This window comes from Cuculus canorus, chromosome 5, assembly GCF_017976375.1.
Source record: "Cuculus canorus isolate bCucCan1 chromosome 5, bCucCan1.pri, whole genome shotgun sequence".
Classification (NCBI taxonomy): domain Eukaryota; kingdom Metazoa; phylum Chordata; class Aves; order Cuculiformes; family Cuculidae; genus Cuculus; species Cuculus canorus.
In genome coordinates, this window is record NC_071405.1 from 7467647 (window position 1) to 7495340 (window position 27694).

The window sequence follows — 27694 nt, forward strand, 5'->3', positions numbered from 1 at the left end:
TGTGAATGTGTCTCTAGTAACTGGAATTCAGACAAGAGCTACCAGTGTGAAATGACAACAGATTCTTCTAACAAGGTGCTGTGGTGTTAAAAGTCGTAGTGTATGTGGAGGGAACAATATAACTTTATTGTGTTGCTTTGTTTTCATATACCTCCGCTTTTTGCACACAAATGCTTCTTGTTCACTTGAAAGGCAGACACAGTACATGATCTTTTTAACATAAGTGTTCCTTTGTGCTTATGAATAACAAAATAAAAAATATGCAAATCAGTATCATGTGTTTTCAGCCCATTACACAAATGCACAATCAGTAACGGGAATATTCAGAACAGCAGAATACAAGGCCCAGTAATCTGGTTTTGCCAAATCCGAAGTTCAAAAATAATGAGTCAGATCTCCTAAAGTTATAAAACTAGTTTAAATTATGAGCTTAAAAAACACACGTGACTTTATTTACCTTCTGGCTTTTAAATCCTTAGCATATGTTCAGATTATACTTGTAGGATTTTCCATGTAATTTGCAGAGCTAATTTTTTTTAATAAATAAAATAGCTGATTACACCATCTCGCAAGTAAAGCCAGGCTGCCTCAGATTGATAAAACTCAATAAAACCATGGAAGTTGTCATCACTGATTAAAATAATGCTTGGTGCTTCAAGGAATAATTATTTTATAATTAAGTGGTTTTAAAGCGCATTTACTTACATAGACTTCTGGTGGTTTGCTGGGGCGTGATTAAAAGCTGTGGTTAGTATCACTACTGCTAACTAGATAAACCAGTGTGCTGTGCATTTTAGGCAGTCTGTTCTTTACTTTCCTACCACTACAGTCTTCTTTTCTTGCAGCCGGTGATGGTACTAAATCAGGGACTTCAAAGCAGGCAGTTTGCAAGTAATCGTAGAATCAGATCAGAAAAGGACTGCAATAGGTCATTTAGTCTTATTTTGTGTCTATCCAAAATCTCATTTCTTGTAATTTTAGGCAATTATTTCTATTCCTATTGACTGTGGATATGAGAAAACATGTTATTCCATTTTTGGAATGCAACCAGCTTTTGTGTGTAGGAAAATCATTGTGTTACCCCTCTACCAACTCTCCTATAAGATGACCTAAAATCATTCAATCTATGCTCAAAGGCAAAATTGTCTCAGCTTCCAGACATTCTCATGGCTTTCTCCCAGATTCCCTGCATGCAACTTGTGTCGTCTTTTTCAAGTGCTGTGATCAAAACAGGAGACATTACCAGCTTACACCTTAGCAGTTCTGAGGGAGTAGATTATATTCCCGTTTAGATATTTCAATTTTTACCTTGATTTGCAACAGCTGTGATGTTACAGATTCATTTTCAGAATTTGATACAAAATAACACGTTATTTTCACTCAAAATTAAACAGCTGTTCATTTACTTCCACGGCTAATGATTCCAGCTTGCCTTTGTTCCTATCAAATAACATCTTGCATTTTCAGATCATGTCTGCACCTTGGTGGGATCATTTTGAATTCTAATCTTATCTTCTAGTGTACTTGAAGTTGAACTCTGCTTGGTCTTGTTTGAAGATATTAAAAGGATACTGTATGTGGTCCAGGAAGTGAATGAATGAAAACAAAATTTTGTCTATAATTGCTATGAATGGGGTTAAACAATGTATTGTAATTATTGACAGTAACTGTAAAGCTGGAAAATGATGATAAGTCTTAACTAAGGGAAATGGTGTACTGTAAACATAGGCAAAGACCAATATTTCATACTCCAAGATCAATGTAATTTGATTAATCTCTCAGATTCACTTAAATGCTCAGTGTGAAGAGTTTTTATAATACTTGAATTGTAGCAGTGCTATACATTTCTCGTTTTCATTCCTATGATTATTTGATTTTTATTCATCTCAGCTTTCCCTCTTGTCATTCTTAGCAGGCAAATGGGAAAAATGTAGCAGATGATGCAGGGGGGAACTGGAACTTCACCCTGTTGCCAGAACTGTTATCAACTCAGGTGTAAGATGGAATTAAATGAGAATAATAAGCAGATTTGTAAGAATATTTTATTAAAGATACTGTATCAAAGCACAGAATAAGCTTTAAAGGTGATGAAAACTAACTTGGAATGTCTTCACCGATACTCTATAAGAGATTACAAAAAATTGCTAAGTTACAGAACAGTCACAGCCTGTTCTAGATCTCCTACGCTTAGTATCCTGTTGAAGGCCTATATTTAGGTGATGCTATAAACGTATTTCCCTCCTCTCCTGCTTTGTGGTGGGTCCTAGTGTGAAGGTCCTTCCTGTTCTCTATGGAAAGGACATCCCATTTCCTATTACATTTCCCAGCTATATTGTGCCTTCTCCCTGTGGAGTTCTCAGTGGTATCTGGCTTTGCCCAGATATGCACCATCTTCCCATTTGCGCCAGCACAGCCACTGGGACAGAGGTGTCAGCATTCCAGTGCTGCAGAGGCAGCTTTTAAAATGGCTATATATGAATGTTTAAGAGGTTATGTGTTAATACAGCCAATACCTTCAACATCTATTATGCTGAAACGTTTGGGGGTATGTAATTAAGCAACTACATTAAGAGATACCTGAACATCTTTTCTTGCATTTGTATAGCAACTTTATAAACTATAGAAATGTAAAGCAAGCACAGACAGATGCCCTATACAAGCTGTAATACAGACAAGTTTTTACACACTTCATAACAACAGTAATGAAAATAATGCCAATTATAAAAATTATAGACAGACTCTTCTTGAGATAACAGTTATAATGAACAATGAAACACCCTCTTATAGTCATGAGTAAATTAGTAAGATGTGTAACTACAGCAGAATATAGATCAGCATGTTTAGTCTGCTTACGTATCTCAATCTGATCCACTGTTCTCTGGGACAAGCAAAAGAAATTAGTATTTCTTTTAATCCACACTGGCTCTAATTTGAAACATTTACTGCCTTGTTGGGTTCTGGATAGTTTTTTTTTTCCCACCATTTATTTAGCTGGAAACATTAGAATTCCTAAAAGACTCAAATCTGAACATGAATGCCTGATTCTCCTCTTCAAGCCAGCTTTTGCAAGGCTTAGATCCAGAACAAGGTGCACCTTATGCCCTGTGAAGATTATTTCACATTTATTCATCTCCTTGTTGGTCAAAATTTTCACCATCCTTGTAATAAAACTGGAGCACCATTTCTTTACTCGCCACATACAACAACTGTGCTCCATGGCAGGTCCTCTTCAGCTTGCAAATGATGATCATGGCAGCAGGGAGAATCGGGTCAGCTGGATCTTTCTCACCATCCTGTCCTTCATCAGGGACCCTCTGGCCTCAGTGTTTAAGATTTTTTTTTCAAATTGTACTCTTTGGGGTTTTTTTCTTTAAGACTTGATAGTTTAGCATTGTAACTGTCTGAAAATACATAAGTTTTAGTTCATAAGTATACGCTTGTAATGTTTGAACTAAAAAATCTAAGCAGTTTTTGACATAAAATTTAAGAAGCCTCATTTCAGAAAAGGAACTCTTCAGACCGTGCATAGCAAATTCCTTTCAATAGAGCCCTTAACACCTGGCATCTGCCTCTTTTGGTTGTCTGCTCCATGAAAGGAGACTTCGAATTTATTTTTAACAGGTGTAAATAATAGTCACAAGGAAGGAAGCTTTATAATACAGAGAGGAGTCCAAAACAACTTTTACTGCATATTCTAATTTGATAGCTTTGGTGCCTTTTGCAATTGGTGCAGTATGTCAAAAAAACAAAGGTGGTGCCAATTCAGATCTGGCACACGAGGTTCTGAGTTTTTATGAAATCTTTTGCCGACCAGTTCTTCCTCCTGTCTTCTTCAAACCTGGTTCTCTCAGTTGTTCAGAAGCTTAGAAGTCCCTATTTCACTACTGCCATGCAGAAAAAAAATGCAAGAAAAATATTAAAAGTCAGAAGCCCGCACTCCGGTACTATACTTGCTAGCATGATGTGGTCCCTCCCGCCTCACTGTGCTGTGGTTTTGCTCTAAATACCCATCCTTCAGTTATATTCGGGGCACCCACCACAGACAAGAACTCTGTTTAAAAGCCAAATGGTTCATTTCCTTCAACCCCTACCCCACCAGAACACAAGGTAACCTTAAACAATGTTTTCATCTTGTTTCATAAACTTTTGTTTGTTTCTTTCTCCTTTGCCTTCCATTTTCAAAACAGCTAAAGATTGCCGTAGAAAAATGTCGCTTCCCAAGCCTCCCAGGAGTTATTTTTGATATTGTATGTGTTACTTTCCAGCAGTGGTTTACGGTTTGGCTCAGTGGACGCTCAAAAAATTTGTATGATTTCCCCTCATCCTGGACTTCTCATAGCTTGGAACACCCTCACCCTGGAATACGTCTTACTGCTTCATATTTGCCTCTGTTTGTTTGCTTTGGTTTTTTTCCCCTTGGAAAAAAACAGTTACTCAGAGGCAACTGTTATACGTTTATTTAATCCCCGTCCCCAAATTCTTATTTTAGGTTAAATGCAGGTAAATTATGTAAATATTTACAACTCTTGTAAATCTTTTTCGACCAAACTAATTTATGACAAATACAAACAGCTTTGTATCCAACATGAACAGTCGGGAAACTGGAAACACGTAGATGTGAATTGTAAAGACAATCCTCAGGGGAGTTCTACTTGGTACACTGACTTCTTTCTCTGGGTAAGTAAATCACATTGTCAAAAGTATACGCTTGTCCCAGTTCTGGCTAGTATACACTCAACTTTTCTACGTGCCCTACGGCAGCCCTGGACCAGGGGGTTGTGTGTACACCGTGGAGCAAGAAGGGCTTTGAGGCTGCACGTGAAGCCAGGTTTATCAGCTGTGTGCATTACTTACCTGCTAGAGGGTTCTCAAGGCCAGCTCAGAGCTGAATTTCCTGGCACACCTTTGAGAGGAAAGCCTTGAGAGTGGTGCTCCACACTCCAATACACGTTATAGGGATGCCCCGTGTGACACGTGGCCAGGGCCTCACAGCATACACCGGAACCAGAATTGTTTGTGTATTTGTATCTGCCCTCTATGCCACATCACATACTTCATAGCAGGCAAAAAAAAGCAATCTGGGACAAACAGCTTTTGTCTCATGCCACGAGGGCAATGTGAACATAGGGAAGCAGGTCTTGGGCAACTGCAACCTTCAAAGTACTGCTGCTCCTGGCAGGAAGTACGCATATAGTCCATGTGTCTACCTAACGCATTCTTCAAAGCTTGGAAGGGAATTCATTGGATTGATTCTGTTGTCTCAAAGTAGCTCTTACCTGGCTAGCTCAACGGTCAAGATATACTGTTGTAAACTGACAAAGGAAAAAAAGTATTCTCCCTACAGTATGCAACTGAACATTATTTTTCCCCAGACAATATAAGTATTTACCGTTGCTGTTTATTAAGATGCCAGCCTGGATTTTACAGTCAAAGATCTCTGTTATGTGCAGATTGTACACAGTTCATGCAGCATGACTGAGCTGCTCTGCACCACCAACCTCAAACAGACGGACTGTGCTGTGTGGGACCACCTCTGAGTGTGGGAAGGTGGGTTGCCTGTAAATATTAAATTAGATTTTCCGATGAGACTGCAAAAATGCTGTTAATCTGCACCAGCTGTGGGGGTGTGGTGTACATACAGAACTGTGAACACCAGAGAACTGCCAGCAGTGGGAATAGCTTTTAGCCTACAGTAAGCTAGATTAGAGGCAAAATGTTGTGCCCTCCTCCCGGACTCTAAATCCTATAGCTACCCTAAAAACAAGTTGCTTTAGGAATGCACAGCTGCAAGGGGATCTGCTTTACTCTTCACACAGTAAACTCTGCTCAGCTGCAGAGGCTTTTTGATTAGGAATATACATGCTTCCAGTTAGCCACCAGATGGACCCATACCTCCCCAGCACACAAATCCATGAACATCTGCAAAGTTACAGCACTTGAGAAATGTTACAATGGATGCAGTTTCTTTCACTTCATAAAAGTCAGAGGAAGTATGTGATTAGCTGGATGTTTACAAATAAAAGGAAGATCTGGAGATGGATCAAAGGTAGCACTCCAGATCTGGCATGACACCAGGTTCCAGCACTAATAGCATCTGCATGGGTTTGAACGTTATATTAAGTGGCTGAATGTGGCATATCTCATCATGTATTAACACTAAGTGCATTTATTGGAAGCTTGAAGATGCAGCCAGCTAAAGACCTGAAAAAAGCAAAACCACAACACTCTCCGCTAACAAAATCTTTCAGACTCCATTTAAAAGAGAAGCACCCACTGGGTTCTTCCTTATTCTGCTTTTTGCCACTTGAAGGGACCCAAGATGCAAAGATAAGCAGCATTCCAAAATCCAAAGGATGTATGTTGTACTTTAGGGCTTAGTAAATAGGAGCAGCAGCACTCAAAGCCTGTTCTCTAATGACCTAAGTAGCTTGGATGGTCCAGTCACACCATACGTGTTTTTTACTGTGAAGACCATACCTCGTCCAGCCTCTCAGTGACTTTGGCACAGCCTCAGCGACTAAAGAGAGAAGCAGATCTGAGATAAAAGATGATGGTGTGTGAAATACACTGAGCTAATGTATATGTGTTGTAAGGAACATCTTTGCTTTGACACTGTGTAACAAACCAACACAGTTTATGAGGTCTGGAAGGCCACAGACTATCCCTACTTTCACAGTACTGCTCTGTTTGAAGCTCCTATTTCTATTTGGGGTCTAAGCCACACTGAACTTGATCAAATAAACATTCTCCAAAGGAAACTGCCTTTGAACTATTTAACTCTTTATTTGCACAACAAACTAAGGCTGAAAGAATTCTAACAGTTACTGTCAGATTCCTTGTGTCTTAACTGACTTTTTTTTTCAGTTTTTAAGTTACTGTTCTTCAGGATCTCTGTCTTTTCTGGCAGACTTGACCATGTTAGCCCCAGACAGTAAGATCTATATGAAACACAATCATGTCTGAAAGCAGACGAGGTGGGGCTAATCCTCATACCGCCAGGCACGCAGACTCTGCCAGTGTCATGCTTTACAGTACATGTCAGTGTACACAAATTATATTTAATCTACCTGATAAAAACGCAGCTCAGAGATACGAGCTCTCTCCTGGACCATGGGATGTACTAAGAGAATTTCTTCATCAGTTCCAAGGGATCCTACCCTGTATTTCCTCCTTCTACAAAACTACTATATCTATCCTTTTACAGAAGGAGGAATAGTCTAGATTTCAAAAATTTTTTTACTTTGTATAAATAATTAAATAACCAGTGGCTAGAAACCAGAACCTCTGTAGTTTGGTAGTTAGGACTCTCTACCAGTAGGAACCCCAGAAGCAAAGAGGAAACAAAGGCACCGTCTTTAGCATCCTGAGTAAATGCTCCAATCACGACTTGTACAAAAGGAAGGAACATAACCAATACCAGAAGTCTGGTGTATTTATTGCCAAAACCAAAAGTAATCTATGGTATTCAGCAAATTCTACTTTTAGCCAGCTATCTGCAATTCTACACTTTCATGGTCTTGGGGCTTTTGCCATGGAGAGAAGGACATTGTATTATTTCTCCCTTTCATTTTCTGGGGAGTAAGAAGCAGAAGTCCTTCTGGTGACCATCCCCAATGTAGTGGGATGGTTACCTAAAAAAGGAGAGAGTAGGTGTTACTGAGTTGTGTAGGTTCAACTGAACATGTGAGAACTATTCAAAAAGGCAAGTTCTTAGCCCTAGTCATTGCTTTAGAAAAGGAAGAAACCACATCTTTCTATTAAAAAAAAAACAGAAGGCAAACAGAAGAACCTAAAGGATGAATTTTTAAAATATCAACTTTGTCATAAAGGCAGATGGGGAAAAGGAGATGGAAAAAGACTAATTTTTCCATCTTTCATGTTGGGAATTCTGCTGCTGCAGACACCTTGGCAATTACTGATGCTTTGCCTGACAGATATGTAGGGAAATCAAGGATTTGCAGACAGTCCTGATTTCCAGTGGATTTCCCACAATCCACACAGTTTTCAGGATTTTGAGGCCTTGACTGCTCTATTGTCATCCCCTGTCAGGAGAACAGAACCACAAGACATACTTACTGAGATAATCTCTTATTTGCAACAAAAAAATAGTACATCCCAAAATCTCATTGATGCAAATCACCGTTGAGTTTGAGTAAAAACAATAGCAGCATCAGGACTTCATCAGAGCTCTTGAACAGCTCAGAAAGGGCTACATTTTTTTTCCCCAACAGGAAATGTAAGATGCAGCAGGCACAGGAAAGAATTAAATCTTTCTGTTCCCTTGCAAGATAATCAGAGATACTGACCACTTCTGAAATTCTAGGTTCTTGGGGTGAGGTGTGCCACACTAGTTATGCAAAACAGACAGTCATAATCTGGCCTTGGACTATCTGCCGATTTCTCATCTCATAATTTTGTTATGTTCCCATGAACACATTGATATGAAACTTTAAAAGCATATTTTCGACTACTTTTCTATAAGGAACGTGCACAAATTACTGAAAACAGTTTCTCTAAAAGCACAATGAACAACATTGTCTTCCTACTGCTTAAATTAAAAATGTTGGGCAAAAATGACCAAAAGAAATCCAATAGCATTTCTCTTGTAAAGTTGGCGCTGGCCATTTAAGTATATGAAAAGGAACATGGACTGTTTGTTTCAAGGTTGAATATTTACAGCCATGATGAACTGATTCCTGAGTCATGAGCTCGGCTGCCCTGTAAGAAATTAAAATTTGTCTTTCACGTGAAAAAATAAAATGAAATCACGATTAATTCCAGAACTGTAGAAGTGTCTGCATAAGTGGCAGGAGACAATTTATAAAGTGTGTCTTGGTTTTTGGCATCTCCCCCCTTCGAAATCTCAGCCTACTAACACATCTCAAAAAACCACTACACAGCAGTATTTAGAGGTTTTTTGGAAGAAAACACAGAAGACTCGTTTATAGCCGCGAACTACAGAAATGTCAGCTTTTAAAAATGTGTTCCTAATTTCTAGCCTTCAGCAGATTTTTATAAAGTCTAATTAGTCATGCTTTATCTTGTAGGTCTTTAAGTCTGTGACAAGCATCAAACCAACTGTTAATTATGGAAGACAGAGTATTTGATTTTAAAACCTTTCAGATTAGGAAGCACTTTAAAGTTAGAAGCAGGCACACAAGGACAGTAACAGGTATTGCCGACATCTCCTTAAATTATGCAAGGAATTATCCCAAGCTTTCTATATTAGTCTAAAAATGAGATGACCATGTCCCCTAATTGCAACACCCAGAGCCTATTTGAGGGGCGAGCAGGAAGGTTTCCAGTTCTCATAAAGAGAGCAGATAGCATACACGTGTCTCACTTGTCTCAGATCAAGTTAAGCTCGGGATGTGCTTTTGAGTTCTAGCCCAGCTCATTTAAGCAAAGGAGCCCCCTCCCAGCCACTCATTTCTCCCCTTGTGCCACCCCTCCAATTGTGCTAGCACAAGACTTGACATAGAGCTGCAGAGGGAAGCTCAGCAGGGAACCGATCCGGCCAGAAAACAGCCCCACAGGGAATTTTAAAGAGCCCGTTGTTTGATTCAGTTCATTGGAAAGCTACATAAATATGTGCTTTTTGCCAGTGAGTCGGGTGACACAGTGGATACGAGAGCCGAAACTGGTAAGGTGGAAGAAAAGGCTGCCAGGGCCAAAGGTGGCACTGCCTTCAGGAGCAAACTTACATCCTCATCAATACCCGAGATACTCTGGATGGTTTAGCACTAGTGTGTTCAAGTACAATACTGTAGTCAAAGTATTCATTTTTCTAACAATATCTTGGTAATATATTCTCCAGGACAGTACATTTTCTGTCTTCAGCTCTGAATAAAAAATATACTGAATTGTACTTTCTCCATCAACTGAAATTATTAGAGAAGTTCCCTATTAAAAACATAAATCCTCAGAATTCTGTCATGTTCTAACTTAGTCAAATCAAGATCTCCTCCATGGACCTTTTGGCTACAAATATTATTGTACACAAATGTAAATACTCTTTGAATTAACAAGTTGCCAATAAGCATTTACGAGTAAATATATATATATATATTTAACATTTGAAATGTCTCCTCTGAAAAAAAAGCTCAACAGCTTTTGCAATATTTTAAAGCTCATTTCAGGTCTTCATGAATTCCCTCTTTTTAATTTGCAGTAAGTCCTGAAAGCTAAGAGCTAGGCTAGCTACTTATAAATTATTTTCAGGGTCATAGCCCACACTACTGCCAAAATTACGAAGACAACAGAATAGAGGGAGGTCCTCCAAAAACAAGAATAGCAAACTGCTTTAAAATATGTCAGAAAGTCCAGCAAGTCTTTTTCTTCCTGGCTACACCTTGTGCAAGGTACACCTTGCAACTTTCAAAGATCCTTAAGTGCTTGAAAGGTTTTACACTCTTAACAGTTCACATAGTGCAGGAAGGAGATGCAAAGGAACTAGGTTATAATGACTGAGAAATACAAATTCCTTAGAGGAAACAGAACTGTAAATGAAGTATTTTGTTTCCCCTTCACTATCTTTCAAGTTACAGCAAGACTTCTAGGATATCATAACTGCAGCTGAGGTTTTTGTCAGGTCTGCGTTCATTCTGTCTCCGCAGTAATTTTTACCACAGTAGGAAGGCTGAAACACCATCATTTCACTCTCATGCAGATGTCATCCCGTTCTGGGGAGAACAACCCCATCCCAGGAGTGACCAACCCCAGGGTGTCTCAGCACCCAGCTCTTCTCCCTGAAGCCAAATTCCTCCTCGCTCCAGACCTTTTCTTCCATAGTCCCATGCTGTTCCCCTGTATGCTTTTACACATCACCATAAACACTTCCCCCATCGACCTTAGTCCCTCCTGTGCTCCCCTTCATCAGTTTTGGGCTACTTCAGTCATTCTGGTTTTCTCTGCCTACATACAAGCAGATCAGCTGTTAAGCTCCCCTGCGGTGCCATTCATGCTCTTTTTGATCCTTAGCCTGGACATTCATAAACGCGAACACCAACACACCGGGTTTTGCTTCACAAGAGCAGGAAAAAACATTAATTCAAGTTCAGTTGGAAAGATTTAACAAACTTTCCTATGACAGGCTACTACCACACATAATTTAAAAACAAAGGTATTCCAGGGTGTTTGTATATTAGATAGTACACAAAAATACCATCATTTCCAGTTCCTCTATTTAACTTCTGTTATTGGCAGGTCTACTTACACTAGGAAGTGGCTTTGTTTGTGAAATATTTTTGGGTCAAGTTCAGACCAATACATTCTAAACAAAGGCTCCTGTCCCTGAGCAGGAGTTTCTATAAAGGAGCCTCTTAGCTCTTCACTGTATTGAGGAATAATCTTTTAGTTCACACAGGTCACCTCCTCCTTTCCAACAAGGTTTTTAATCAAGGCTTTGCTGTGCCAGTGCCATCGTTCCAGCACAGGGGCTGGCTGTACTTGGTACGCAACCCGCGCTCCGAGTTTGTGCCGTAGCGAGCTAAACACCCAAGCCAACAGCTCTCTCAGCCAAGCTGAGTCATTCTCACTCTCATTTCACAGGCGTCTACAGTACATTTTATCCACTCCTCCACCAAGCCCCTCCATGCCACCTTTGGGATTTGCTTCCCACTGCACTGCTCTGATCCTGCCCCTCCAGCCCTCACCACTCCCTCCCATTCAGGATCTCCTCTCCCACTCAGCTTTCCTACTTCTCCAGCTCCCCAAGATTCTTCTGCCAACTTGCCCTGCGTGCTCCAGTTCTTCCTCGCTTCCCTTGGCTGCTTTTCCCAGTCCAGCCATAGCAGACACCTGCTTGTCAGAGAATCGCTGTGTGCAGTGTATTAACCCTCTCAACTCTTCCACTGCAATGTTTGGCTACTTCATCTCTAGGATGACCATTATAGTTAAATATTTTGTCTTCTGTAGAGTCTTACAATCATCTTATCACTGATTCCAGTGATAAAAAGTGTTAAAATCTCCATCCCATTTCTTATTTGAACTCTTAAACATTAAGCTTCAGGCTGGGTTGGGATGGGGAATGTGGAATAAATCTTAAGAAGGGGGAAGCTTCCAGTCAACCAAAATGCTGGATCACATTCATGTCCATGGTCTTTTTGGCCCTGGTGTTTTTTATGACTTGGTTGACTTCAGCATCGTACAAGAAAACGTAGAACTGAGCAGTTACAGCAAAACTCCGAAGGCCCAAACTGCACACGAAGCAGTTAGTGCCTGGGGATCCCGCTGCTCAGGGCTGAGGTCTGGTGGTGGGGTCCTCCTCCATCACTGCAGAACTGCACGTCTACCAAGCAAGAGAAACTCTAATGCGCATTTAAAACTGAATAAATGCAAGGCAACTCATAATGATTTAAATAGTTGTAGGGGATATTCTGAAGTGTGTTAATTTCTCTACATAGTCTGACATTGAAGCTCGATACTCCTCATAATCCCCAGGTAACAGGACAGGATCAACACTCAACTCCCACAGCAACAAGTACACGAAGGCCCTGGACTAGACCCTCAAATCCTGGCTCCTGTTCTCAACCCCAGAACTGGCACATGAGGTGACAGAACATTTCAGTTGGAAGGGACCTACAATGATCATCTAGTCCAACTGCCTTAACTGCTGATCTACGTTGCTTTCCTCCCTCCAAGCTCCATGGGAAATAGCATTACTACCTTCTCTGATAAAGTGAGATCTGCTGGGAGAAAATACTGCTAGGATTTATTTTTCAATAGTCCTCTCCACTGATACATATTAGGATCCCTTCCTCCCCCCATTAAAAATCACACACTTAAGCTTTTAGACACCTGGAGCCTAAGAGTCAAAGCCAGTCGTGCTCTCAAAGGCCAAACTGCCTCATGGAATTGATGTCAGCTGGTACTTAGAAGGATTTTTTTAATTCAATTAAATTAAGAGACAAGCTACACAGATTAGGGCTACGCTAGAATCAGAAAGGAATCTTAAAAGGTATAAAATGTCTTTACATTTATTAAGCAAACTCTGCAGTCTTTTCTTGTTATATTCTTGTTGAAAAACAGAACATTCAGAAAGTATCATGGAAACAAAAAACCAAAACCCTAAGGTTCACATAAGCCACACTCCCCCTTCCTTTCCCCACCCAAGCAATGGGACTATCTTCACACCCATCCCACTTTTTAACTTTCCAACACAAGCAGCAAGGCACCATTTACAGCTAGGCTGAGAAACGCAGTCTTCAGTGCACATCACCGTTCCGCATTCCTAGCAACCCACCACAGCCACTCTTCCCTTGTGTATCAGAACAAGTAGGTTATACACACCCACGTCGGTACAGATAGAAAATGAAAGGCCAAAGTCCGTTGTACAGTTCTCCTAGGACTTCAAGTCTGGAAAAAGACCGCTCTGCTGGGAACTCCTTGGTTATCCCAACAGTCACCAACTCCCTCTCCCTTTGTGCACACCAGTCCAAGTCTGCAAAGTTTAACTGACCCTACGCGCTCTCACCCCTGGGATACAGGTTCCAACGAAACCAAGGAGCAGAGGACCAGGACAGCCAGCCCTGCCCTTACAGCCAAGTCAAAAAGCAAAGGATTATTTCTTGGTATTCATGGTTTTTTTTTCATTTTGAAAATTAACTGAGGATTATGAACAGTTATGCTCTTGCACGTTAATCGCTGTGATCTAAAATTTTCACATGAAGAAATAACACGTGGAAATATTAAAGCACTCATCTTAATGGACATGGATCTGAGAACTGTTTAATAGCAGTCAGTGAAGGGGTAACATTGTGCTTTTAATCTACAGTTTAAAAATAATGATTTGTATATCTACTTAGTAAAACAATAAAATTAAGAACAGAAACTGATATTAGGAAACAGTGAAAATGTAATACTTAAACACATAATGCTTTTCAAAGCTATATACTTAATAAGCCTAAATAGACACCTATGGTTAGGAGGGTCTTAAAAAAATAATAAAAAAAGAGACTTATTCTCAATTTTTTATTGTTTTTCAATTTTTGTCTACTATACTGTACGCCTTGCTTTGGTGTTCTCTCTGCTGCCAGCTTAATGCTTTAACAGTATGTTTACGCTTATGTTCTTTTCAAATGCTTGGCATTATAGTGAGATCTCATATCTTTCCTCAAATTAAATTTTGCTCCACATACTCCACATGTATACAGATGAACATCCATGTGCTGCTCCAGTTGCTCATTATTTGGGAATATCTGAAAGCAGACCTGGCATATAGTCTCTCCAGCTGATAAGTGAGATATCATATGCCGTACATGGTCATGTTTTCGGAAGTTTCCTTGATCACAAATGGAACAGACATACCTGGCCATGCCTTTGTGCATATCATTGTGGAGCCGCAACTGGCGCTCTCTTAAGAACTGCTTCCCACATGTCTGACAAACAAACTGTTTTTCCTTGGTATGAACGGTATAGTGTTCCCGCAAGTGGCAACGCTGATAAAATCCTTTCCCACAAAGATTGCAGAAATGCTTACGTCTGTGATCCCTCTCGTTCTCTTCCATCATGGAGTTCTTGAATAGATCTTGCTCCAGGCAGTTTGACATATGTTCAACCACTAAGTTTTCAGTTTCAAAACGCTGACCGCAATTGGGGCATCGGAAAGGACATGCAGAATTCTTGTATAACTGTTTTTTTTGAAGGCTGTTCATTTGGAAGTGACCATCCCTGAAGTCCTCTAGCATCTCTGCAAACATCATGTCCCTTATTTCCGACTGCTCCTCGGGGTTTTCTTCCAAGTCCATTTTCTCCTCAGGATTTCGGATACCATTCATGGTCAGATCCTGGGGTTCTCCACAGGTCTGCGCATGATCCTGTAGCTGCTTGCCTTTGACCAGTATTTGACCACATTTGCCACAAGCACATATATTTTCTATGTGTTTGGATAAATAATGAGAGGACAAATCTTCCTCGGTGATTGTTAGCCCACAAAGTTCACAGGGAGCATTCTCCACGTCTTCCTGTACTGAAGGAGCCTTCCTGTTAAGGTGCCGCGGACTTTTCAAACACTTTCTTTCATCCTCATCCACGGACAAACGGGGTTTTAAAGTCTTCCGAGCATTTCTCTTCTCCCTGATCTCTTCCTCAACATAGTATCTGTAAAGCGGCTCTTCCTGTTCATCATCTAGGTCGTCGTTGTCAGAAGATTCATTGCAGTCTTTATCTGTCACCTTAATAATATTAAAATCCTTCAGCTCATCTGCAGGATTGTCCTCTGGTTCCATCTTGATGATAATCCTCTTCCTTTCAGAGGCTCTACTTCCTTCTTCACCTGATGTCTCGGGGGCAACCGTGCTGCTTTTTCTGCTTGTGATGTTTGACACAGGAGATGAAGAGCCGTCCGCTGGCTGGCTCGAGTCCCCCTTGTATTTTTCTGTTTGCGTGGAGATTATTTTAGAAGTAGAGTCCTTTTCGCTAAAGTCTGTTTTTTCAGTGCTGTAGTACCTGGCACTTTGGTAAGAATGCCTGTTAGTGCACGTTAACACATGCTCATCCAGTAGCTTTTCACAGCTAAAACTAAACCCGCAGCTGTCGCAGGTGAAGCTTCTTCCAAAACGGCGCGAGTGTGACACGCGTTCTTTTGTGTGAGAGAACTTGGATGTGGTGGTCTTTTTGCAGACATCAAACAGTTGTTCAGGGAAGCTGTTTATCTGTAAAGCTTCTTCGTCAGGCTCTTTGTTATGGGATGTGTTTACTGTTGAACTTGGTGGCTCCATGCCCCACCTGTTTGCTTCGCTGCCATTTCTAGCAAGCGCATCTTCATACATTCTCACGCCAAATATCATTTTACTATTTTGGGTACTAGAAGCAGAAGATGAACATTTTAAACTAGATGAGTCTGTGTCCTGTATATCTTCTAGACATTCAGGAACGTTATATAGCTGCAAATAGTTCATGGCCACTTTAAATTGCTCAAAATTGGCAGGGGCTGTCATAATTTTTCCTAAATACATGAACTGTAAAATCAGATCAAAGCATTCAGCGCTAATCTTCATGTTGCTTAAATTCAGCTGGGCTGTAGTGTGTTGATGGTTCATAAAAAACATCCTAAAATAGGAGCTGCACGCAGCAAGAACTGCTTTATGTGCTTGAAAATAAATATCATCGATAGCAATACAACAGTCACACAGAAAGCCCCACTCTCTTTGGTTGTTTAGCTGCTGAAGCACATAGTTGCTGTGGCTGGTTCTTGCCATCTTGTACTTCAATTACAGCCCTGCACAAAGAAGAAGACATCTGTTAAATCACAAGCACAACAAGCAAAATGTACTTAAATGTAGGGAGGAACTACCATCTTTTTGCTCTCTAGATCTTCCTATTCTCACGCTGTTTGTGGTGATGCTTCCTGTCTGGAGATCTTTGCTAGTAACTGCTATGAATACTGATGCCAGTGAAAACATCCATAATGCCATGTTCTCACCACCAGACTTACAAGATTAACAAACTAATAAACATAACCACCACACATGTTGATCAGACCAACGCTGCTGGAATATAAATTAGCAAATATATCTCAGAGTCCTACAGACAAGATTTTCAGATAGCAATTCTGAATGCAGAACTTCAAAAACTTCACAGGGCAGACTGCAAGATTGCCCAAGGACAACACCTCTACAAGGTAAACTGTAAGAAACCAGTCCTCAGTCTCAACTTGCCTTTTTCACCTGTCACTCCAACAGGCACATCATGCAACCCATACTAGAAAACAGGCCAGGCTCAAACTGGTCTTTCCTTCTCCATTAAAGGAAACCAAGATATATCAGTGGAGCATCCACATCCACACACTTTTTGCTCTCCGGGGCAGCTCAGGGACAGTCTCAACCTTATCTGCAAGGCATTTTGCAAACCAAGAACTGCAAACTCCAATGCATTCTCAGAAGCAGAGGGCAGCCTGGCTGTGATGGCACGTCCCACATGCAAGCAGATGGTGACCAGGCTAGCTGCACGCCAGCCGCACGGACTGCAGAGCGGCAGGAAGTGGTGCACGCCATACCTCCAACTGCTCTCAAAATCACTTGCTCAGAGCGCTGCAAGATAACTAAAACATGTAGTCGGGAGACTGGACAAAGAAAAACTCAGCGACCGTGAAGGACAGCAAGCCAGAAGTGGAGCCACAGTGAAATGAAACCTCGAAAAAGACTAAAGCGATAGGTCTGTGAGTGATGGAAGTTGCTGTGAGTGAAAGAGCTAATTTACTCTCAGAAGAAAAAAGAAAGAGAACATACTAGTTTAGGTTGACCAAAACACCCAGAAGAAATGTATTGTATGCAGGAGGTGTGCATTTGATTTACAGAAGATAAACTCAACTGTATGTCCAGATCCAACAGCCAGTCACTACTCACTGTGGAAAACATTTACTGATAACACATCATCTGTACTAACTACTTGGGGAGAGGGTAAGAAAACAAAAGAAGCTATAAAGAACACCCCAACTGAAATTAAACCCCCAAAATAACAACAAGCATTCATAACATTTTGAAAGGTTATTGCAAACAACACAAATAGCTGTGAGAGATTTCTATAAATGCAGTATAAGCTAACAAACAACATATATTAAATGGCATTTTATGACTCAAGGAAATGCATGGGTTGATTTGCAACCATTCTTTCAGCTGTCCAAAATTTAAACAAAATACACACAAAACTATCCCTGTTTCTTCTTATTCCCCTGACAGCTTACATCTCCTTGAGGCTTGGAAATAGGTAGGGAAATTAAATTACTCAATTAATGTTGAATTCACAAGTTGTAAGCACTGCCTGGCTTCTTTAGTAGCAAACCTAACATTAAGTCACCATTCTTCATTCTACAAAGTGCTGCCATGGAAGAAACACGTTCAAGCTCTCAAGATAAGAACACACTCACCACACCCCGCAATATTCCCTATTGCCAATTCACACACAAGTACTTATGGATCACCATCAGTTCCTTGTCTGGCAACAAGAACCTTGAGATCTGGGTTGAACTACACTGATAATGAGCATCTGAATGGAAGCTGCTCCTCTCAACTCTGTCCTCCATGCCCAAAACTCAAGGCAAGCACCTTGCCATAATACTTCTCTGACCAGTCTGGCCCAGCGATATTCACGGCAGCAATACAAGTCATTGCATGGAATTAATTTAATGGCTTTCTTACTAACTTGCAAAAGGGAGGCTTCCAAAGTAGGAGAATCTATGAAACAGCATCACGTCTTTTCTACAGAAAACTGATTATTGTCTAAGCCACAGGGTAACTTCAGATTCTTCTTTGCTGTGAAAAACAGCAAAACTCTCAACACCAATTAATAACAGAAGTGCACTTTATATCCTTCCACGTGTGACTGTGTTTTGGATTTGAGGTGATTCATAGATGCTTAAATGTAATTCAGTAAGCTATATCAAATACGAAGAACAGCAGCTGCATAACGGCAAAAAATTGACTTCTACTTCCACATTAAAACAGTGTTAACCAACGAAGAAGTGAGAAGATGCAACCTAAGGCACCACTGGCCCCTCGGTGAGCACTGCCATCAAGGCAAGAAAAGGCTCAGGACAGCTCATTTTCATCTCCTCATGCTCATAAAATGGCAAGTTCTAAATTTTTTATTTATTTATTTTCTAGACTAAAAGTATTTCATCATGTCTTCCAATAGCAAAACAGCACTGCACCAAGAAGAAGGCCATGAACTACACGCAAACACGTGTAGACGGAGGCATTTCCAAACAGTGGGAGCGATTTGATATCCACTGGAGTGAGAGGACACAAAGTCATCTTTTCTAAGTTTCCTTCTTCTTTGGAAAAGCTGAACGATATTTCTCCTTTTAACAGGGGAACTTTTGCAGAGCTTTCAGCATGCACAGCCTTCAGCATGCATACACAAACCCAACCCGTTGGCAATGCCAACCTCCTGCCACCACTCCGGAAAAAAACAGCCTGAGCATGAGGTCACTTGATGGCAAGGTGCTCAGATACATCCCCGACCTCTACTGCAGTACTACTACACATAGGTATTAAAATAGAGAGCGTTTGAAGTTATTTACGTTAATGAAAGTACTGGCATAGTGACTGTATTAACCTGTTGGATGTAACTATATATTTACAGCTGCCAACGCTTCCCGCTATGAGAGCCTGAGTTGGGTTATTTAAAACCTTGACACATTTCAACCAGCAAAAGTAAAACTTCCCTTCTGCACTGTCAGCTTTGGACTGATTTTTTTTTTCCCCCTTGACAGAAAATTTCAGCCAAAAGAGTTCCAAAAATGAGGATAAGAAAAAGCTCTCATATAGGTAGATTACTACTTTTTCTTTAAAAAATCAAAAACATTTCTCTTCTTGGAAGAAAGATTTCATATGGAAGAAAGTGCTAGATCTTAGATATGTTGTCACGATACAAAAATGTGCCGGAATTTGTCCAAGGTATAAGCCTGAGTGGGAGAAGAAGAGAAAAAAATACCAGTTTGTTCACACTTAAGGCTTTTGTTAGTTACTAAAAATCTCAGATTACAGCCTCACTGAGAACATTTCATCCTCCTGCAGCTCCTTTGTACACAAGCCACCATCCCACGCAGGGCAAAAACCTCATTTTACCCCAACTTCTGCCATCATTTTAAACTAAAAGAGGGTAAATTTGGGCTAGATATAAGGAAGGAATTTTTTACAGTGCAGGTGCTGAAACACTGACACAGGTTGCCTAGAGAGGTAATGAATTGCTCCTTCCCTGGAAACATTCACAGTCAGGTTGGGCAGGACTCTAGGCAACCTGATCAAGTTGAAGATGACCCTGCTTATTGCAGGAGGTTGGACTGGATGACCTTTAAAGGTCCCTTCCAACCCAAACCATTCTATGTGCCACCTCCAGAAAGTCACAAGCCAGCAGCAGGGCTCACCGGAGACTGCTCTGCTTGTCCATCCCTCCCGGCAGCCAGAGGGAGACGATGTCTAGTTCTGGCTTGTGAGAGCCAAACCCAGGAAGGGACTTAATGAAAATGCAGGAAGACTGGGAACTGTAAGAAGGATGCAAATGGAAACCTCTGGAAATCAGGAGGGCATGGAGAGGTAGGCTGGGAGCAGAGTGCTGAGCCAAAAGGAGGGGACTGGGATTAGGAAGCAGCAGTGGGAATTAAAAATCAGTGCAATGAGGATCTAACTGGTGGAGGGAAAGTGCTTGGGCAAGGGGCTGAGAGGAGCCAAGCGGCTGGGGCAACAGTAGAAGGGGTAAAAAATATAAGACATGCTTTTGCTGGGGAATGAGTGGAAAACAATTACAGTATTCACGCCATCACAGCTGGAACAGAACACTGTATTTCCGATTCTGCAATCCTTTTGCCAACAGCAAATATCACAGGCTTGCTGACAAACTCCTTCCCACCAAGATCAAGTTCTCATTTGAGTTCTCAGAAAATGATCATTTACCGTTATTTTGTTACTTTAATTGCTAAAATGTCAGAGATTTGCATTTATCACCATTGTGGGTGGTTCAATGCTGCAACCTATTTCTGAAGTTTGCTTTGGGAAAAAAGCAGGCATTGGAATTAAAACAGGTCCTTTTTATAGGAAACGCAAGTTTCAATGCTAAGTGTATACACAAGAAATGTCATCATCAATGGAGGAGTCATTCAGCTGCCATTTATGTATATATTGTAGCACAGTCTTCCAGCTCTCCTCTTACCAAAGGCTCATCTGTCCAGGGGCAGATAAGCAGCAACAACACAAGATCTCTGCTCATTCAGCACAGCATTTGGAGGATGTGAAGTGAATGAGACTGGGGGACAAAAGGGAAGCTCTCACAGCAATGAGCAGTGCTTTGGAGAACAGCATCGTATCACTGTCAGTGCCAGGACAGATCACTTCTACCTTTTTTCCCCCCCCCCCCCTTTTTTTTTTTCCCCTTTTTTTTTTTAAGTCCAGCTTGTATTTTTGGACATCCAATTTCTTCACACGGGGAAACATCATCATCAACAGCAACTGAGGTCACTGGGAGCTATCCTCTGTATGTATTTATGACCAAGTGTCTTGGAAAATTAAAGCTCTATGCAGGGAAGTTTGTTAATCTAAAATTTTTAAGTATTCCTGATCCTCTCTAACTCTTTCCTGTTTCAAAAAGACAACTGTCAGCCACTTGTGTGACAGCCCAGCACGCTGCCTTTGTGAAGTGCCCAAACGCTGTAGTCACAAACATCACAGCAAAATCCATAAGGAGTTCAAGTAACTCCGTCTTTAGCAATGATCAATTCGTGCAGGACACAGCACAGCCTATATTGTAAGCAACACTGAAAGGTGTTCTGAAAAAATATGCTAGAAAAGCATCTGATGAGGAAATGAAAAGTGAAGATACTTTAATCATGTAATTTCATTCCAATCTGCAAACTCAAAGTCTCCATACGTATTTTATTTTCCTAGTAAATGGTTGGTGCATTTAAAATATAAAAATCAAAACACTGCCATATTTCGATTCAAGCTGTTTGTCAGCCACTAGATTTTTGCTTTCAAGTCACCACTCAGATACCATTACTATTCTGATGTTACCACAAACAAGTAGGTTGTACTACTACATGAACCAAATATATTGTTTGCAAGTCTGCTAACAAGAAAGAACAGATATTTACTATAGCTCCACATGCTTTTCGTCATTTCTTCACATGTAGAATGTTCTAAGATGTTTTAAAAACTAAAGAAGTAAAAAAAAGTCCTCGAGCAAAGAGCTGGCAAATTTCTTGTGCTAACTTCTCTGTCTTTAAAAAAGATGCACCACAAGGTTCAGAATACAGGAGCCTTTTGGCTCCTAAAATTAGTAGTTGGTTTTCAAAACCCAGCATTTCCACTGCTGAGCAGGCAAAAACAGAGCGCTTATATGCTTAGTTACTGGCTGCTTTTCTTTGGAAACCAACAGCAGGCTGGACAAAAAGTATAATAACTGAGCAGAGAATTTGGTGCTAATAGAAAATGAGACTGGAAAACCTCAAGCAAACAACGCCCAGTTATCCAAAGAAACAAGCGTCTGGGCAGCTGAAAGCAAATTCCCCATTGCAGTCCGATACTATATGCCACTGTGGCAGGGGTTCCCAAGAATTCTCCTCCCTAAAGAGTAATTTTGCCTCTGTGGGTCAGATGCACCAAACAATTCGGATTTCTAAATAACAGGATCTAGATGCTTGGAAGAAAATCCTACACGGCATGTTTAAATTCCCCACGTAATGCCAGAGAAGCTTAGGTGTCTGGCCAGTGCATTGACCACAGAGCTGCCGACGGGCTACGGCTGTATCTAGATTTACTCAAGAGGAAGCGACAGAAATTGCTCTGGTACTGCAGAGTCCAAGAAGGTGCCTCAGTTCACATAAATCTTGCAAGAACGGCAAAGAACTTGGGGCCAAGTGACCACCATCCACTTCAACAGCAGGTATGGAAAAGATGCAGTTTGCATATTGCAAGCGTAGCCTTGATCATAAATTAAAACAATTCTGGGGATTTCCTGTACTACCAGGGGAAAATCTAATTAAGTTCCACTATTCGTGCTACAAAGGACTTAAGGTATAATTTATCCTCCTGCCATAGCCCTTCCAATCACCTGCCTTCAGGCGTGCTCGTTGTGAAGCAGTTTCCTATGATGTAGATACTCATCTTCAGATACATCCTGATGGCTGAATCAACCCTTTTTAAGAAGACTTGTGGCCAATGTATAGAAACAAGTTTCACAGAATCATAGAATACTTTGGGTTGGAAGGGATCTTTAAAGGTCATTTATTCCAACCCCCTCTGTAAAAGCATCGTAAAAATTTCTTCCTTATACCCAGCCTAAATCTACCCCCCCGTTAGTTTAAAACCATTACTCCTTGCCTTGTGAGAACAGGCTTCGCTAAACAAGTTGTCCCCACCTTTCCCATATGTCCCCTTTCCATACTGGAAGGCTGACATAAGGTCTCCCCACAGCCTTCTCTTCTACAGGCTGAACACCGACACTGTCCGCTGACACTTGGGCTGGATCTGAAGGAGGGAAAAGGTAACATGCTCCAAAGCACCCAACCAGGAGCTGTCGGAGCCACTTGATCCCTCCTCAGTAGGCAGTTCTCAACAAACGAGAAAGAGCCATCAAAATTTATCAAGTTACGACTCTCAGCTGCTAACTGAGAATTAGTTAAGATGTTCTTAGGTAAGAATGCTCTTCAAAAGACAAGGAATGAGGTGTCAGAAAAGCATGGGTGAATAAATTAAGAAAACAGAGTTTGCATGAAAGCCTCATCTCAACTTCAAACACCTTTAGAGAGATCTATGGAGTAAAAGTACTATACAGAGCTCATGCAGCCTTTTGAATTAAGTTGCCAGCCACAGAGGAGTACTGTGGAGAGTCGCAGTTTTCTTTTATCTGACACCTTTACAGTTGTAAAAAGTTGCCACGTAACGTGGTTAACGATATGTTTAAAGGAAACAATTAGTGGGGGGAAAAAATATGGCACCTCATTTATGCCTTATAGCAGAAAGATGAGACTTTTTATCTTGGCTCTTTTGAGTTACCCCAACTTTCAATTTCCAGAGGCATTTTGGAGGTTTAGACCTCTTAAGACCCTCAAATGAAGATACATGTGCTTTCCAGAAAAGCATCCTTAGCTAAATACAAGTCATACTTTGGCATAACAACTCACTGGATGCACATGGATGAAGCACACTAACGTGTGACACAGAGGTTGGGCTACAGATTTTGTTGATTTTTTCTGCTTTTCATGTTTTTCTTGCAGCACATTAAAAAAAAAAGCCACTAAGGTCTCCATCCAATGAAAGAAGTTTAATGTGTGAAAACAAATTTAATACAGGGGGAAAAAAGGCAACAGCCAGATAATTCTAGAGTTTCGCAGTGGCACGACATGCACAAAGAAGAAACTACCAGACAAACTTGAGGATATAAATGGTCTTCATGCAAATCATGTCAGCTGTTGGGCCAACATGCTGTGTCTGCAGCAGAACTCTTTGGGTGATGGTGTTTACCGTCCCTGAGGAGAGGCAGGGCAGAATAACTCAGCCACTGGGGAACCACTGGTCAAACTGAAAAATGCACATCTGAGGTCCGGAAGGACTCTAAGTGAGAGGTCCAGCTGTAACAACTAAGAGAAAGGACACCAGGACTTTTATCAGGAAACTCATTATCTCAATTCTGATCAGTGATGTTGTTTCATACAGCAGTTAAGTAACAGTTTACTAAGGCTTTGTCCATCCTGGACTTTCAAGAACTCTCCTCTGTCTGCAGCAATGGAAATACATGAAAGAAGTAATTAACCTCACACCTTTAAGTAAGAAAGCATCTAAAAACCCAGGTCACTGATTGATCTGAGCACTCTAAACGTAATCGCTGCAAATTCCTGTGCCAGTGACCGCATGGCATGAAGAAAAGACTTGTGCAAGCAGAGCTGAAATATCTGCTAAGCCTGTGATCTTATTCCACACAAAACCTTCCGGCTACCGGGAAGAAGGGGCTTCTATTACTTCTCAGAGCTTCCCACACAGCACCAACCCATGTCTTCATTACTCACATCCTCCTGCACCCACCTCTCATCCCTGCAACCCCCTGGTGCCTGCTGGTTCCCTGCTAGCTCCAACAGCAGCAGAAGGCAACTAACAGGACTCGCTACTCCTCAGGTTTTCTGGCCAGTCATCCAAAAATCCCTCTGCAATCTTGTCAACTCGCTATGCTGCTACCTTGGAAAAAGCTCTGCCAGCACTGCAACCGTTGGCATTTGGCCGGTTTTCCCCACAGCCATATGGTCGCAACGCCTCTCCCCCGCTTGCCAGGAAAGCTTAAGTTGTAATTCAGTAAAAACGAGAAGCCCGCATCCCTTCTTGCTCATGGCTGCTTGTGTGGGTTTTTCCAAGAGCCGTAATGAAGAATGTTAAACAAACAGCTTTAATTAAAGGAATGTTTGTTTAATGTAATTAAATGCCTACGGAACACCACAGCGTTGCAGGCTGGGATAGTTGTGCAGTATGCGTTGTTCCTTGCGATACTCCACTGCGAGGGAAATAATGCAAGAAAATGACATAACCTGGCAGTAAAAACCCAAATATTAAACGGCGTCCAGCCCATGCTACCCGCTTCCCAATGCCTACGTGTCAAGAGAAACCGGCGCTCGTATACCAGCCAAAAAACCAAGCAGAATTTGAGAAGGCGAGCTACAAAAAATCCTGAAGGAAAGGAATAAAACCCCAGCCTCGAACCCGCAATGTTTTCAGTCTCCTTTCCTCTCCTTTCCCTATCCCAGAAGAGGAGCGAGACTTTCGACACCGCTCCCAGAGCAACACAGGGTTTGTTTCTAAGTGACAGAACTATTCGCTTTCCCTCGCAGCCGCCTCCGAGGCGCTGGTGCGGCTGCCGGGCCCCCCGCGAGCGCCCGGCGGGGTGGAGCCTTCCCTGCGGGCTCCAGCTCCGGCTTGTGCTCAACTGCTACGACTCGCTCGAACTTTGGGGTTGTTTTGAAAGGAAAGAAGCGAGAGAAGGCAGCGGGCGGGAGTGGGGAAGGGGGGGGACGGGACGGGACGGGACCGGCCCCCGAGGTGTTTCGGGCACTGTGCGCTGGGCAGCGCGGTGCCCCCTCCGACACCCCCGAGGCCGCTTTTCCTTCGCAGCGAGCGGTGCAGCATCGCCCCCCCCCCCACCTCCTCCCCAACCCCGCAGCGCTGCCGCAGAGCCCGCACCCATCCGCACCCTCAATGGGACTCCGCACCCACCTCCACCCAGACCCCGCAGCCGCCCCCATCGGCACCTCCACTCGGACTCCGCACTCACCTCCATCCGCACCCGTCCCCATCCACACCCCGCACCGCTCCCGCAGCCGCCCCCAGCCGGACCCGTCCTCATCTGGACTCCGCAGCCTCCTCCATCCGGACCCCCACTTGGACCCCACACCCACCCCCATCCGCACCCCGCACCGCTCCCGCATCCGCCTCCATCCGCACCCACATCCTGCCCTCATCCGGACCCCGCACCCACCTCCATCCGGACCTCCTACTCGGACCCCCCACTCCAAACCCGCACTCGCCGCCATCCGGACTCCCATCCGGACTCCGCACCGCTCCCATCCGGATCTCCAGCCGGACCCCCGCGCACCCCCCTGGACCCGCAGCCACCGCCACGCGTTCTTCCTGACCCGCAGCTGCCCTCGCGAGCCCCGCAGCCGCTCCCATCCGGACGCCGCAGCCCCCGCGCCTGCCCCGCAGATGGAACGCGCCCGCCGCGGCCCCCCCCAGCCCCCGCGCTGCCCCCGGCCCCGCAGCTGCTCCTGCACCCCCACCTGGACCCGCAGCCACCGCGGCGCCTGCGCACGCACCCGGCCCCGCAGCCGCCGCCCCGTAGATGGAACGCGCCCGCCGCGGCCCCCACACCCCTCCCCCGCCCCGCCTCCCCGCATCCGCTCCCGCACCCCCTCTGCACCCGCACTCACCCGGCCCCGCGGCCCCCACGTACCCCCCGGCCCCGCAGCCGCTCTCGCACTCCCCCCCCCGGCCCCGCAGCCCCCGCACTCACCCGGCCCCGCAGCCCCCGCGGCGCCTGCGCACGCACCCACGCACCCCCCCCCCGCCCCGCAGCCGCCTCTCCGCAGATGGAGCGCGTCCGCCGCGGCCCCCGCACCCACCCGGCCCCGCAGCCGCTCCCGCACACACACACCCCCGGCCCCGCAGCCGCCTCCCCCCAGAGGGAGCGCTCCCGCCGCGGCCCCCACACCCCCACTTGGACCCGCACCCACCCGGTCCCGCAGCCCCCGCGGCGCCTGCGCACGCAGCCCCCTCCTCCCCCCCCCCATCGGCCCGCAGCCCCCGCACCCCCGGTCTCCGCCGCTCGGGTGCGGTCCCCGCGATGGCGGGCCGGGCCATGCCGCGCCGGGCCACGCCGCGCGCTCCGCACTTCCCACCTCCCGCCGCCGGCGGAGCTGCGGCCGCCCCTCTCTCCGTCTCTCTCTCTCTCCCCCCCCATCCCCGCCGCGGGCCCCGGGCACGGCGCGGAGAGCGGCGCGGGGCCGCGCTTACCCTGGCGGCGGCGATCGACGAGCTGCCCGCGCCGCTCCCGCCGTTGCAACAAAGAACTTCCGCCCCCCGCGCTGCCGCAGCGCCGGCTCCGCCGCGACCGCACGGGGCCGGACCCCTCCCCTCGGCGGCCGCGGCTCCCGGCCCCGCCGCTGCCAGCGCTGCTGCGTCGCCGACAGCGCCGGCTCCCCGCGCCGCAAGCCCGGCCCCTCCGCTGCCCCCGGGCGCGACATGCAGCGGGGCATCGCCCGGCAGCCGCGCCCCGGCCCCGCAAACGCCGTCTCTCTCCCTTCATAGAATAGTTCGGGTTAGAAGGGACCTTAAAGATCATCCAGTTCCAACCCCCCTGCCATGGGCAGGGACATCCCCCTGGCTCAGGCTGCCCAAGGCCCCGTCCAAACTGGCCTTGAACACCTCCAGGGATGGGGCAGCCACAGCTTCCCTGGGCAACCTGTGCCAGTGTCTCACCACCCTCAGCGTGAAGAAATTCTTCCTAATTTTCTGTCTAAATCTGCCCCTCTCCAGTTTATATCCATTCCCTCTCATCCTATCCCCACAAGCCTTTGCCAACAGCCCCTCTCCAGCTTTCCTGTAGCCCCTTCAGGTACTGGAAGGTCGCTGTAAGGTCTCCCCTGAGCCTTCTCTTCTCCAGGCTGAACAACCCCAACTCTCCCAGCCTGTCCTCGTAGGGAAGGTGCTGCAGCCCTCCG

At 44.1% G+C, this 27694-nt stretch overlaps 2 protein-coding genes across 7 annotated transcripts; one reads left to right on the forward strand and one right to left on the reverse strand.

The window, feature by feature from the left end:
* Window positions 1-251: 251 nt before the first annotated feature.
* Window positions 252-27309, reverse strand: ZBTB1 (zinc finger and BTB domain containing 1). 6 transcript variants are annotated; one of them, XM_054067630.1, is made up of 3 exons: window positions 26988-27309; window positions 14308-16219; window positions 252-3884 (listed from the first exon to the last, which is right to left on the reverse strand). In XM_054067630.1, the coding sequence occupies exons 2-3, from the start codon at window positions 16197-16199 to the stop codon at window positions 3848-3850; spliced, it is 1929 nt and encodes a 642-aa protein (XP_053923605.1). In that variant the 5' UTR covers window positions 16200-16219; window positions 26988-27309; the 3' UTR covers window positions 252-3847. The 6 variants fall into 6 exon arrangements, with proteins under 6 accessions (XP_053923605.1, XP_053923599.1, XP_053923603.1 ...); XM_054067624.1 differs by lacking the exon at window positions 252-3884 and having other exon boundaries at window positions 13103-16219; window positions 26988-27306; XM_054067628.1 differs by lacking the exons at window positions 252-3884; window positions 26988-27309 and adding an exon at window positions 26873-26887 and having other exon boundaries at window positions 13103-16219.
* LOC128852229 (uncharacterized) lies at window positions 18921-27286 on the forward strand. Its single transcript, XM_054066975.1, has 3 exons — window positions 18921-18988; window positions 25310-26189; window positions 26267-27286. The coding sequence occupies exons 1-3, from the start codon at window positions 18921-18923 to the stop codon at window positions 27284-27286; spliced, it is 1968 nt and encodes a 655-aa protein (XP_053922950.1).
* Window positions 27310-27694: the final 385 nt, after the last annotated feature.

What these genes read in the sequence shown, in the direction of transcription:
- ZBTB1 (XM_054067624.1), bottom strand. Translation starts at nt 16,199, where the DNA reads ATGGCAAGAACCAGCCACAGCAACTATGTGCTTCAGCAGCTAAACAAC.
- LOC128852229 (XM_054066975.1), top strand. Translation starts at nt 18,921, where the DNA reads ATGAGGTCACTTGATGGCAAGGTGCTCAGATACATCCCCGACCTCTAC. An exon ending in TGCAGTACTACTACACATAG is followed by an intron (nt 18,989 to 25,309) that starts GTATTAAAATAG and finishes TTTCCCTCGCAG; the next exon opens with CCGCCTCCGAGGCGCTGGTG. An exon ending in CTGCCCCGCAGATGGAACGC is followed by an intron (nt 26,190 to 26,266) that starts GCCCGCCGCGGC and finishes CTGGACCCGCAG; the next exon opens with CCACCGCGGCGCCTGCGCAC.